Source organism: Notolepis coatsorum (assembly GCF_963971535.1).
Source record: "Notolepis coatsorum genome assembly, contig: SCAFFOLD_698, whole genome shotgun sequence".
NCBI classification, from domain to species: domain Eukaryota; kingdom Metazoa; phylum Chordata; class Actinopteri; order Aulopiformes; family Paralepididae; genus Notolepis; species Notolepis coatsorum.
The window spans coordinates 22501-35785 of NW_028172864.1; the positions used below are offsets into that span (position 1 = coordinate 22501).

General features: G+C 45.4%; 1 protein-coding gene across 1 annotated transcript in view; it reads right to left on the reverse strand.

Annotated features, from left to right (window-relative positions):
• Positions 1 to 13285, reverse strand: part of LOC311247950 (neurobeachin-like) — a gene marked incomplete at both ends in the record, with an annotated part of 73139 nt that overhangs the window by 15218 nt on the left and 44636 nt on the right. The window contains 2 exons of the mRNA XM_084338926.1: positions 593 to 712; positions 2640 to 2780. Of these exons, the coding sequence (XP_084195052.1) occupies positions 593 to 712; positions 2640 to 2780 (261 nt within the window). The remainder of the gene's footprint in view (positions 1 to 592; positions 713 to 2639; positions 2781 to 13285) is intronic.

The following is a 13285-nucleotide window of genomic DNA, read 5'->3' on the forward strand; positions in this document are numbered from 1 at the left end:
TCAACTAAACAAACTGAAGAGGGGGCTGGGATCTAGAGAAGGAAAAGGGCTTTGAAGGCTTTTTAAAATCTCCACGTTCACCACGGAGCTATTTTAATCTCTTGCTTTCTGTTTTCGCTTCCTTTTGGTTAGAGGCCTACTACTGGCAATTATTATCCTCACTCATCTTCATCTTTATTGACATCGATGGTAAGAGGGGAATCAGATGTAAGTGGACTAGAAGATACTGCACAGATCTTAGAACTTGCATTGACAGAGCGGCCATGCCCCCGATTCTAATCTAAATTCTTCGCGTTTGCGTTGTCACTTGGCAGGTACATCTTAGAAAATGGCCACCGCCTGCATGTTTGAAAATGTTTCTGGTTTGGATGCATGAGACCTGGCATACCACCTGTCACGAGGACGAACACTCAAAACAACGCTAATATCCACGGCAGACATCATCAAAACCCTGCGAAAGCCGCCTTAGGTTTACAGAAGAAAATAAGCATGATACAACAGAGAGATAGGTCCTCTCTCTCTATCCGCTCCGGGTCTTACGCTGCTCGCACGGTATCGCAGTGCTCTGTAGCCCGTCTGTTCCAGTTCTCACCTTGACGTCGGAGGTGTCCCGCTGGCAGTTCCTCCAGGAGCGGGTGATGGCTGAGAAGGTGCGGTCGGGGTGGTCAAACTTGTTGTCGTTGGCACTGAGGAAGAAGGTGGTGAAGGGCTCCTGGGAGGGAAACACAAACACGACAGGAAATGTCTAGCGGTAGATTCATGACGACACTGAAGTGCTATACGGTAGGGGTGGATTTTCCCCTCTAAAGTTACCATTTTCTTCACCACACTTTTGACATCTGTTCGATGATGATGTGCCCGTAATCAAAACACAAGTTCTGGGCTTCTGTTTTGGTTTTAACTGACAGGGTTACTGTTCTACGGTTCGTGGCTGACCGAAAGAGGAAAATAGGAGTAATTTGCAGCGTTATGTCTTTTGTTATTCCTTCCTGTGCCAGACTAAGGCATGTCAACAGGAGATCCCTCACTCATTTACTGTAGCCATGCCTGAGGGGGAATTAATTAGCGCTGTTCCCCGGATCCAGCGAGCGATGGTGGTAATTGGCTCATATTTGGTCGTTCTCAGCCCGAGACGGCGGGCGCACGGCGGGCCGGAGCAGACGGATCACTCACCAGGAGGAAGAAAGGGATTGTGGGAGTAACCCCGCGAAGGCGGGTCTAACCGCTGTCAGGGGAACTCTCACAATTCATCAGCCACTTCTGCTAATGAGGGGATGGGGGTACAAAGTCCCCCCATCAAGCTCTTTCAAATTAATACGCTTTACTTCCAAATCAAAAATGTTGCCCCAACCCCAGGAGTCTGTGCTGGGCTGTACGGGCCTGCCTTGGGGGGGAGGGGGGGGGGGGGGGAGAGAGAGCATACGTGTCTCCTCCTCCTTCTCCTTCTCCTTCTCCTTGCAGAGTAAACGAGGACAGTGCTCAGTAACCTTGATTGACACGTCTCAAGGGTGCTCTACGGGGCTGTCTGCTGAAACACATAAACGTGGAACAGCAGCCTTTCTGTAAATCATCACGCAGCCACTCTTTATTTAGTCCGCATATGCCAGTTTACTGGCCTGTGAAACGCTCTCGCTGAGCCTGTTCTGGCAGAACTCGGGAGCCAATCAAATTGAGACGTTGATCTGTATCCTGTGGAGGAGGGCGAGCATTAACATGTTGTCAGCCAAAACAGACCACAGGAGGAACGTCATCATCGAGTATGACAAGAGACAATCAAGCCGACGCAGACTCGGGAATGACAGGCGTTCTCAGGCCGTGGTTTTTCTATCGGTTTGTTCCCGTTCATCGAGGCAGGCCAGACCAGTCAGTGGTACACAGTTCCTTTACTTAAGTAAAAATACCCAGATAAATGAGTACTCTGGTAAAAGTAAAAATCTATGCAAAATTATTATTTCTTTTTTTATCTACTTTTTCTCCCATTTTCTATTTTTCTCCCATCCCAATTTCGTATCGTCCAATTCTACCCTCCCCTGTCTCGAACGCTGTTAGGCCATGCCTCCCACAAGCCGGCTGCAATGTGGACTAAGCCTTACATCACGTGTCCCCTCCGGTACTCGAGGAAGCAGCGCGATCTCTCAGCGTCGGGGGTCTGCGTGGGAGGGCACGCCGCCCCCGTCGCTTCCTGATTCTGCTGCGCAGGCGCACCAACCGACCTGTAGGAGTCGCTGTCCACAACGTCCGATCCCCACCCATCAGCTTCCCACCCCCTAATACTGCCAATTGTATTAGTATGAACAACCAGCCAAGCTGATAGCAATGTGGAGAGCTGGGCTCGAACCCAGCGTCTCCTGCATTGGTGGTGAGCGCCTTGCCCACTGCACCACCTAGCCGCCGCAAAATCTATTTCTTCAAAGTAACTAGTAACTGATGGGTTCAGATAAATGTAGTGGAGTAAAAGGTACAATATTTCCAGTGAAATGTAACGGAATAAAAGTATAAAGTTCCCTAAAATGAAAACACTCACGTAAAGTACAGTTAGCTCGAAAGTGTACTTAAGTACAGTACTTGAGTAAAAATACTTAGTTACTTTCCACCACGGGAATGCGTGCAGTAGGTCTGTAGAGGTTGGCGTTACTCACTATCCTGACGAGCCACAGCATGGTGGAGGTAGCGGTGGAGTAGTGGGAGGTGTAGTGACAAGGTGGCGTCTGGTCGTCCTCACACGTCTCGTAGCGGTCGGCGTAGAACACTGCACGCTTGGGATTCAGAGCTCCGATAGGCTGCGGAGAAAGTAAGGTTCCATTTATCACGAGCGAATGAGAATTCATTGTTTATTCACCCGCCAGGTTCAATGAAAGATAAACACAATGAAATAAACAAGTGACTTGTGGATGAGTTATTTCGGTCCACCCACGGACCACTTGGAGCAGTCCTTCGGATGAGACGTTAAACCCAGCTCCAGACAAAATTTGGTAAAGAAACCAGGGCGTCTATCGCAAAGAGTTCCCAGACGTTCCTGGCCAAATTCCCAATCAGGTCTCTGACACCAAGCCCACCTAATCCCACCTAATCCCACCTTCGAGTCTGTCTAGAAAAAAGCACTATATACATGCATTCATTCATTCATATATTTTGTTATTGATATATTAGAAGCTGAGCAATTGTTAGTAATGCTAGTGCAATACATTGGGGATAAAAGTAATTTACCTGAAAACCATTAGCTAGCTCCTTACTCTAACAGTTTTCCAGTGTACATCATATTTCTTTTTGTTTTTTTTGTTTTTTGATCCACTTTTTCTCCCATTTTCTATTTTTCTCCCATCCCAATTTTCATATCGTCCAATTCAACCCTCCCCTGTCTTCGAACGTTGTTTCTTGCCTCCCACAAGCCGGCTGCAATGTGGACTAAGTCATACATAGCACGAGTCCCCTCCGATACTCGAGGTAACAGCCGTCGCATCTTTTCACCTGCGCGGCGCGATCTTTCAGTGTCGGGGGTCTGGGCTTTTGGAGGGGCCCCGCCCCCGTCGCTTCTTGATTCTACTGCGCAGGCGCACCAACCGACCTGTAGGAGTCGCTGTCCACAATGCCCGATCCCACCCTTCAGTTTCCCTCCCCGTAATACGGCCAATGTGTATTACTGTAGACCACCAGCTAAACTGAAAGCAATGTGGAGAGCGGGGCTCGAACAGAAGGTTAACGCTTTCACTACCACACTATAAAGTGTTAACCGCCTGTATAGTGGTAGTGAAAGGGTTAACCTTCTATAGTGTGGTAGTGAAAGGGTTAATGATGAATCAAGTATAAGCTCCCTAAGAACCGGAACTATCCCTTTAAGACAAGAGAGTGTCATGTCCAGTTATGGTTAAGTAGCCTGGAGCCGGCACCCTGCCCTTTATCAAAAGGCCTATTAATTTGATGATTAAATTCAGGCAATGATTGCCTCATTCAGTGGATTAATCCTATTGACTCATAGAATTAATATAGACATTTTGGTACAGGGCAGAGGTGGGCGATTCTGGGTGCTGGATACCAGCTAATGGTTAAAGGGGCACTTCACCAAAAAACAATGCTGATTTATTTTGCACATAATCTCACGCACATCCAAAAACTCTAAGCAGTTTTGCACACATAAATTTTCATCTATACCATTTCATGATGCGTTTAACACAAGAATCCAATGTCCCTGATGACATCACTGGTGGACATATTTGAACTCATTTACTCCCAATAACTGTCAAACTAAATGAATGTGTGCAAAACTCTTCAGAGAGAGTTCATGATTATGTGCAACATAAATCATCATTGTTTGCACCCCGTTAAGTAACAAGTCAAGTAATATGAGGTTATTACAGTAAGTCAATTATTTTAGTACTTTTATATATCGGGCATCCACTTAATGTATTCTGTCAGCTGGTACATTAACAGCATCACATTGGCGTGTACTGTACATTCCTATGAAGGAATGAGGAATCGGCTGTTCGGGGACCAGGACATTTTTAACAGGCCTCCATTAGGCAGCGTGTGGAGAGACCAGGCAGAGAGACGGGGGGACAGTATAGGGTAGCAGAGAGATGGGGGGACAGTATAGGGTAGCAGAGAGATGGATGGGGGACAGTGTAGGGTAGCAGAGAGATGGGGGACAGTGTAGGGTAGCAGAGAGATGGATGGGGGACAGTATAGGGTAGCAGAGAGATGGGGGACAGTGTAGGGTAGCAGAGAGATGGATGGGGGACAGTATAGGGTAGCAGAGAGATGGGGGGACAGTATAGGGTAGCAGAGAGATGGATGGGGGACAGTGTAGGGTAGCAGAGAGATGGGGGACAGTGTAGGGTAGCAGAGAGATGGATGGGGGACAGTATAGGGTAGCAGAGAGATGGGGGACAGTGTAGGGTAGCAGAGAGATGGATGGGGGACAGTATAGGGTAGCAGAGAGATGGATGGGGGGACAGTGTAGGGTAGCAGAGAGATGGGGGACAGTGTAGGGTAGCAGAGAGATGGGGGGACAGTGTAGGGTAGCAGAGAGATGGATGGGGGACAGTGTAGGGTAGCAGAGAGATGGGGGACAGTGTAGGGTAGCAGAGAGATGGGGGGGACAGTGTAGGGTAGCAGAGAGATGGGGGGACAGTATAGGGTAGCAGAGAGATGGGGGACAGTGTAGGGTAGCAGAGAGATGGGGGACAGTGTAGGGTAGCAGAGAGATGGATGGGGGACAGTGTAGGGTAGCAGAGAGATGGATGGGGGACAGTGTAGGGTAGCAGAGAGATGGGGGACAGTATAGGGTAGCAGAGAGATGGGGGGACAGTGTAGGGTAGCAGAGAGATGGGGGGGGACAGTGTAGGGTAGCAGAGAGATGGGGGGACAGTATAGGGTAGCAGAGAGATGGATGGGGGACAGTGTAGGGTAGCAGATAGATGGGGGGACAGTGTAGGGTAGCAGAGAGATGGGGGGACAGTATAGGGTAGCAGAGAGATGGGGACAGTGTAGGGTAGCAGAGAGATGGATGGGGGACAGTATAGGGTAGCAGATAGATGGATGGGGGACAGTATAGGGTAGCAGAGAGATGGGGGACAGTATAGGGTAGCAGAGAGATGGATGGGGGACAGTGTAGGGTAGCAGAGAGATGGGGGACAGTATAGGGTAGCAACGAGATGGATGGGGCACAGTATAGGGTAGCAGAGAGATGGGGGGACAGTGTAGGGTAGCAGAGAGATGGGGACAGTGTAGGGTAGCAGAGAGATGGGGGACAGTGTAGGGTAGCAGAGAGATGGGGGGACAGTGTAGGGTAGCAGAGAGATGGGGACAGTATAGGGTAGCAGAGAGATGGGGGACAGTGTAGGGTAGCAGAGAGATGGGGGGACAGTGTAGGGTAGCAGAGAGATGGGGGACAGTGTAGGGTAGCAGAGAGATGGGGGACAGTGTAGGGTAGCAGAGAGATGGGGGACAGTGTAGGGTAGCAGAGAGATGGGGGACAGTGTAGGGTAGCAGAGAGATGGGGGGGACAGTATATGGTAGCAGAGAGATGGGGGACAGTATAGGGTAGCAGAGAGATGGGGGACAGTGTAGGGTAGCAGAGAGATGGGGGACAGTGTAGGGTAGCAGAGAGATGGGGGACAGTGTAGGGTAGCAGAGAGATGGATGGGGGACAGTGTAGGGTAGCAGAGAGATGGATGGGGGACAGTGTAGGGTAGCAGAGAGATGGGGGACAGTGTAGGGTAGCAGAGAGATGGGGGACAGTGTAGGGTAGCAGAGAGATGGGGGACAGTGTAGGGTAGCAGAGAGATGGGGGACAGTGTAGGGTAGCAGAGAGATGGGGGACAGTGTAGGGTAGCAGAGAGATGGGGGACAGTATAGGGTAGCAGAGAGATGGGGGACAGTATAGGGTAGCAGAGAGATGGGGGGACAGTATAGGGTAGCAGAGAGATGGGGGGACAGTATAGGGTAGCAGAGAGATGGATGGGGGACAGTATAGGGTAGCAGAGAGATGGGGGACAGTATAGGGTAGCAGAGAGATGGGGACAGTGTAGGGTAGCAGAGAGATGGGGGGACAGTGTAGGGTAGCAGAGAGATGGGGACAGTGTAGGGTAGCAGAGAGATGGGGGGACAGTGTAGGGTAGCAGAGAGATGGGGGGACAGTGTAGGGTAGCAGAGAGATGGGGGGACAGTATAGGGTAGCAGAGAGATGGATGGGGGACAGTATAGGGTAGCAGAGAGATGGATGGGGGACAGTATAGGGTAGCAGAGAGATGGATGGGGGACAGTGTAGGGTAGCAGAGAGATGGACCCGATTATTCTCCTGCACCCGAAAATGTTCCTGCTGCCCCGTCTCCCGCTGAAATGTATGTGGGTGAGGTAGCGGAGGAGGGGGTGGGATAGGACGGGTGGAGGGTGGCTGCGCAGAGGAAGGAGGAGGCGCTACTAAATGTTGTGCGTAATCTGTGTGGATTAACCCCGGCTGACCCGGTTTACAGACTCGTCTCATGTGAAAGCTCTCGCACGCACACGCATGCGCACACACACACACACACACACACACACACACACACACACACACACACACTAGGGCTGCCTTCAAAGCTTTTTTTGGCAATCGAAGCTTCGGGGCCGAGCTTCGATTTTAATTTGAAGCTTCGAAAAATAAAAAATAAAAAAAAAGAATTTATATATATATATATATATATATATATATATATATATTTATTTATTTGTCTTATGTTGTGAGACTTGTACAGCACTTTGGTAAACTTTGTTGTTTTTAAATGTGCTCTATAAATAAAGTGGATTGGATTAATGAATTAAGTAGCCCCTTTCGTGACTGTGACGCAGCCAACAAGGTTTCACTCGGCTGTGTGATTTAATTCAAGGTGGATCGCTGTTGTCGTTTGAACAACTTCAGATTTCATGGGAACTACCAATCCCCCAAATCAAGAATGTTTAAGATGAATGAATGAAGTAAGATTTTGATTATTTGAAATATGGTCTGTGTAGACTAAACTATGCACAGAATTATGTCAGTCTACAAGGTCCGGATTCTACATGGTCCGGCAATGTAGACCTTGTAGACTCCACTACAGTCAGACCAATTATCAGTGAATGTTCATGCATTTTTAAGAAGGGCTACTTCCACAAAAAAACAAAGAACTCACCAAAACATCTCAGTAGCACCTTATCTAAATGTTCTATTTCATATATAGAGATTCATATTTATTTATGTATTGCATGCATTTCTACATTTTATTTCCTATTTTGTTTATTCATCCCAGTATCTTTCTTTCTTATGTGTGGAATTCTACAAGGCATGTAGGTGTATATGTGTTTGAGGATGATATCCTTCAAACAGGCAATAGTGATGATATAATTTGGGCAGTGCTGAGCTGGGTTACTTTCCTCCAGTGTATTTGTCCCCCGGCCCCACCCAATGGCCCCATGCACACACACACACACACACACACACACACACACACACACACATACACACACACACACACACACACACACACACACACACACACACACACACACACAAAGCGAAGTAAAAAAAGAATTTTAAAAAAAATTTACAAAAAAATATATATATATATATATATTTTTTTTACTTCACTTTTTTTATGTTCAAAGCTTGTGCCATCGAACTAAGCTTCGAAGCTTCGAAGTATTTAAGACAGCCCTAACACACACACACACACACACACACGTACGAGAAAGGACCATGTGAGACAAAACTCACCCTGTCGACCCTGATCATATACAGTAGGACAGGCTGTTGGCTCCAATCTCATCCCGCTAGAGCAGCGGAAAACTTTCTGTGCTTTGCTTTCAACTCGGGATTGGAGTTGGTGCTTAACTCATTGGACGCCAGTCACAATGATAGTCGGGTTAACTCGCCGACGCTTGAGCGCCAATCACGACGATAGTCTGGTTTTAATCGTTATTTCTTTTATTACGTTATCATTGGGAATGGGTCTGAGCTTGCAAAAGGGCAAATACCGCCACCTATTGTCTCCCGGATGGTATTGCACATCATTGGATTGGATTGGCTGGGGATGTGCATCACATAAAAAAGTCCGGTCCAGGTTTTCCTTCTCGGGCATGCAGTATCGTTATACAACATTGACTGGGGAGACTGGGAGCAGCGTGGATTATGTGTTTTGGATATATAACGTTGGATCAATAAACGCGATCAATATTTGGAATGGCGATCAGGAATAGGATTAATCTTTTTGCAGGACATCAGATGTGAGGTAAGGAATTTATGTTACGAATCTTGGGTTAATCAGATGTTCCTTTCACCGCCATCGGAGCGCGCGCGCATGTGTGTGTGTGTGTGCGTGCCGTTGGCGCCGACCAATGCACGGATAAGCGATTTTTCAGCCCGCCTCTGTATCGTGCATGAGGACACATATACTATCGATAAGCTAGCGTTTATTTGAAAACGATTCATAAATCAGCCGAAAAATTACAACGTGTTTTGTGTATTCCACTAAAGGAATATTATCTCGTCTTTCTCTGGAATGACTAGAAATCACCAAAACTATACTCGTATTCAAAAAGGTATAAAACGGAAATGTACCGATGAAAAAACAATCCGTTTTGTACATGTTGACTGCAAGCAACTCATTGATAAGCGACGTGTGTATTAGACCCATAGCCATAATTTAAGATATATTTTAAGCACTCGCAAATATCCCTGTCCTCCCATTGATTAAAGCGGTGGCCATCTAGCCATAATTTCCTGGAAGGGCCGTGGCACTCAATGAGTTAAAGGGGAATGCCACCCATTTTAAGAATTCCATAGACAATGAATGGGGCGCTGACCTTGCGAGGCCGTAAGAATAAGGGTGTCCGTCTTCTCTGCATGCTGGTACAGTATGACCACCTCTCATGGTACACTGGTTTTTGCATTCCTGGACATACTTACTGCGCCGGTCACTTCCCTCCCCAGCCACAATCTAATTAGAACCTGACGTACACAGTACTAAATATCAGAGTCGTATGTACCATACAGTCTGCCTGTCTGTTAGCATCCCTGTTGCACACCATATGATACTGTACAGATGACCATACTGTGTGAATCCTGTTAGTTGTTAGTATATCTCTGCATTGCTGTTGCCAAGATGAATACCTGCACGTTCTCGGTATTTGGTGAATGAAGTGTTTCCCGTTTTTATTAGTCTGTCACCAGTGGTGAGTGTGCTGGGAACAAAGTACCATGGGGGAATGATGACGGGACTTGTCCTTTGAGCAGTGAGCGGCAGACTTAAAATTTCACCTTGGTGAGTTCATGACTAATCAACTGCCAATACCTGTCGGGACCTGTTGTTGTTGAGTGACTACTGTACCACTAACATTTACCACTAGCCACCACTAGCCAACACTACCACTAACATTTACCACTAACCACCAATAGCCAACACTACCACCAACTATTGTAACACTAGCATTTGTTTTTCAAAAACAAATCTAGAATGAAGACTTAAAACCGCAAAAATATTTGTCACCAGAGATCCCACATTAAAACATTTGCAAAAATGGCAAAATACACCAAGGTAAAATCGTTGTATCCAGGGTCCTAGTTTTCAAGTCGTGATTTTTGCCTGCTTGTAATTATGTATATTGACACACGGGGGAAAAGCCAGAGGCCAGCTGCTGTTAGAGGCGGACTGCTCATGACCTCCTGTGGAGTCGTACTAAAGAATGGAAATGTTCTACCAAAGAGAAATATCACTTTGAAACTCCCAGTTCTATGATATACCAAGTGAAAATGAGTTAATAACCACCGCAGTTACGCCGATATCTAAAACAGTATGTTCTGTTTCTGATGAACTTCCATCTAATAATTGTCGTGTTGAATCAAGAAAAACGCTACATTATTTGACATCCAAGCTTTATTCCATAGCTAGCCCGGCTTTGAATAACATAATTCATTATTTAACCACAGTAACGATGGCCAGTTCAATATAGCGCAGATACCATCAACTAGGTTCTTGCCCTTCTTGTGGCTGTTTTATTTTCATGTGTTGGCCACATAATTACCCTATTAAACATACGTTTAGCGGTGGATGAATTGCGTTCTCTGCCTTTTCAATCACCCAGTCCAATAGGGAAGCCTTGGAGGCATATTGGCAGTCAATATTAATATACTCAGTACCATTGAGCCGGTGGCGGGAGGGGGAGGGGAGAGTGGTAATGTAATCAATGGCAGCCTCGGTGTCTGAACTCTGTGGCTCTCATATGGCAGCCATGTTCTAGATTTACCACAGGAGTCATGGGAAATCTATCAAAACAAAGCCTTCGATTCAAACGAGACTGTGAGTGACCCGTGGCTAAAAATAAAATCACTTTTATCTAACATCATTAAAATTGCACTATTATTCCATTGCTTTGGCTGAGTACTGTTTTTTCTTTTTGTACAACCTTAGCACAACATACATTTCCCTCCACATGTGTAGTAGTCGCAACTCTCCCTCGAAACTAATTCGTTATTTCTTTGCCAGTCGCTTTTTTTTCAGGAGAAGGCAGGTTCCCTATTTTCTACATTTAATGGCAGTCCACATCAATATTAGCACAATTAGGTAGAATGAAAGAGAAGTTTATTGAGATCTACATAGATTTACGGGGTGATAATAGGCTGGCATGTGACGTCTTGTGGGCTCAGCTGAGATTGGAGTTCAGGCCCCAGGAAGTCCCACACTTTGTAAAAAAAAACCTAAAAAACATTCATAGTTACCAGACTATAGTCAGAGCAGGAAAGGTCCCAGTGATATGTATGACAATAATAGAGTAAATGCAATTTAAAGTAAGTGAAGTAAATGAAAGCTACAGGTAATAATGATGCAAGTAATTTTTCTTGGATATTGGGTCGGCACAGTGAAAGTGTTATTAAACTTGCCCAGTTTAATGCTGTGGTGTTATATGAAGGTCAGAAATAATATTATAAAATATAATACATCCTTCTTTCGTATTTAACTCATTCCCCGCCAACAACATTTATATACGTGATTGGCCGCCAACCGTTGAACGCCAACCACGTATATTTATACGTTATTTGGTCCGTTTTCCCTTTTTTTTTTTTTTATATATATTATATATATATTCTATTCAATGTCATGGACCTGTATGTTGCTGTTGAAAGGCATACTGGAACGCAGAGGGTGCAGTACCGGCCAGATCCTCCCAGGTGGCAGTATCGAGAGTGCAGTAAACCCTGTTCCAGACCATGTGTTACGTTTAAACCGCTCCGGGCACAGTTTTTTAGTACAGGGAAGCCTAGAGGTTCACTCGGTCGCATTAGAATCACGTCAAATGCCCCCGATGCATGTGTTGTGGTGGATTATGTCGTGGACCAGATGGCAATCAAACAATTGGAATATTCTTTTTGGATTACCCCCGACCTCAGGTAAGGACTATCTGACGTCAATTCCAGCTTGATCCTGTAATGTTTTCATTCCGATCCAGCTGATCGGCGTATGTGTGGTGTTCATAACGAATGCCGTTACTGGCAATCAAAGCATCAGAAATGACACCCCCCCCCGCCTTCATGCATTCATGATGAAACATAATACCTATTATATACAGTTGATTTGGAAATAGTAGCGTGTCCAGGGATGAAACGCCAATGCTTATAGTAGAATTCACGTTGGGCCCTATTACTCGCTTCCCAGGAATTATCGCAGATCACTCTGAAATTATACTTATATTCACCACGGGATAGCGAGTGAACGTATGCATGAAAAAATTATCTCTTTTTTGCATCTTGGACGGAAGGAAGTCAGTGTCAAATGACTATAGTATTGTCTCCATAGCTATAATATAGAATATAGATATAGCTCTACAAACAAGGTGACGCACTCCTATCTTTAAAGCGGGGGACCCGGTGCGGGACCCGGCTAATCCCCGGCGCTGAATGAGTTAAAGGGATATTGGAAGGGGGGTAAAACTCATGTCAAGTTTGCTGATTTGCCTAATATGCGATCATAGTGAGATCTGTTCTGCCTTCAATAGACACGTTGCAGCAGCTGGCCTGATTTTTTAGGATGAGAATATTGGATCCCCCCCTAGTTACTAACATTGACTATCCATTTACTAATCATAATCACAATGTATCTTATAGGGATGGGACTTTCTAGCAAAAGTGCTATTCGAAAATCGCTGGTTCTTAAGATCGAATATTCAAATATTCAACCCCCCCCCCCAACCACAAAAATATATATATATATATTATAATTATTTTTATTTTTATTAAAAATATATTGTTATTTTCTGTTTCAGTTTAAATTCAGTTAAAATGTTCAGTTTCAGTTAAATTCAGTTATTCTTTTTAATAGAATGGATCATTAAAATCAAAGGGTATTGCACTCTTAAAACCATTGATATTAAGAAATCTACTGGTGAAGACAATTTGGACCCTTTCTTCTTCATCTTTCTGCCCTACCAATTGCTGAGCAAATAACTCACATTTGTAACCGTTCTATAGCTACTGGTGTAGTTCCTAGAGTTTGGAAAACTGCTCATGTCCTCCCCTTGCAAAAGGATGAAGATACGAGTGATCCAAATAATTATAGACCAATATCCAAATTGTCTTGCTTAGCTAAAATTCTAAAAGAGTAAATTGTCAACTCAAGGAATTTCTCAGTACAAACTCTGTTCTGAGCATCAATCCGGGTCCAGGTCTATTATGCACAGCCCTGTTTCTGCATCATTTTGGTTGTGAATGACATTGTTAATGCCTTGGGTGCCATGTCTGTGGACCTCTCCAAGGCATTTGACACTGTTGATCATTTCTTTT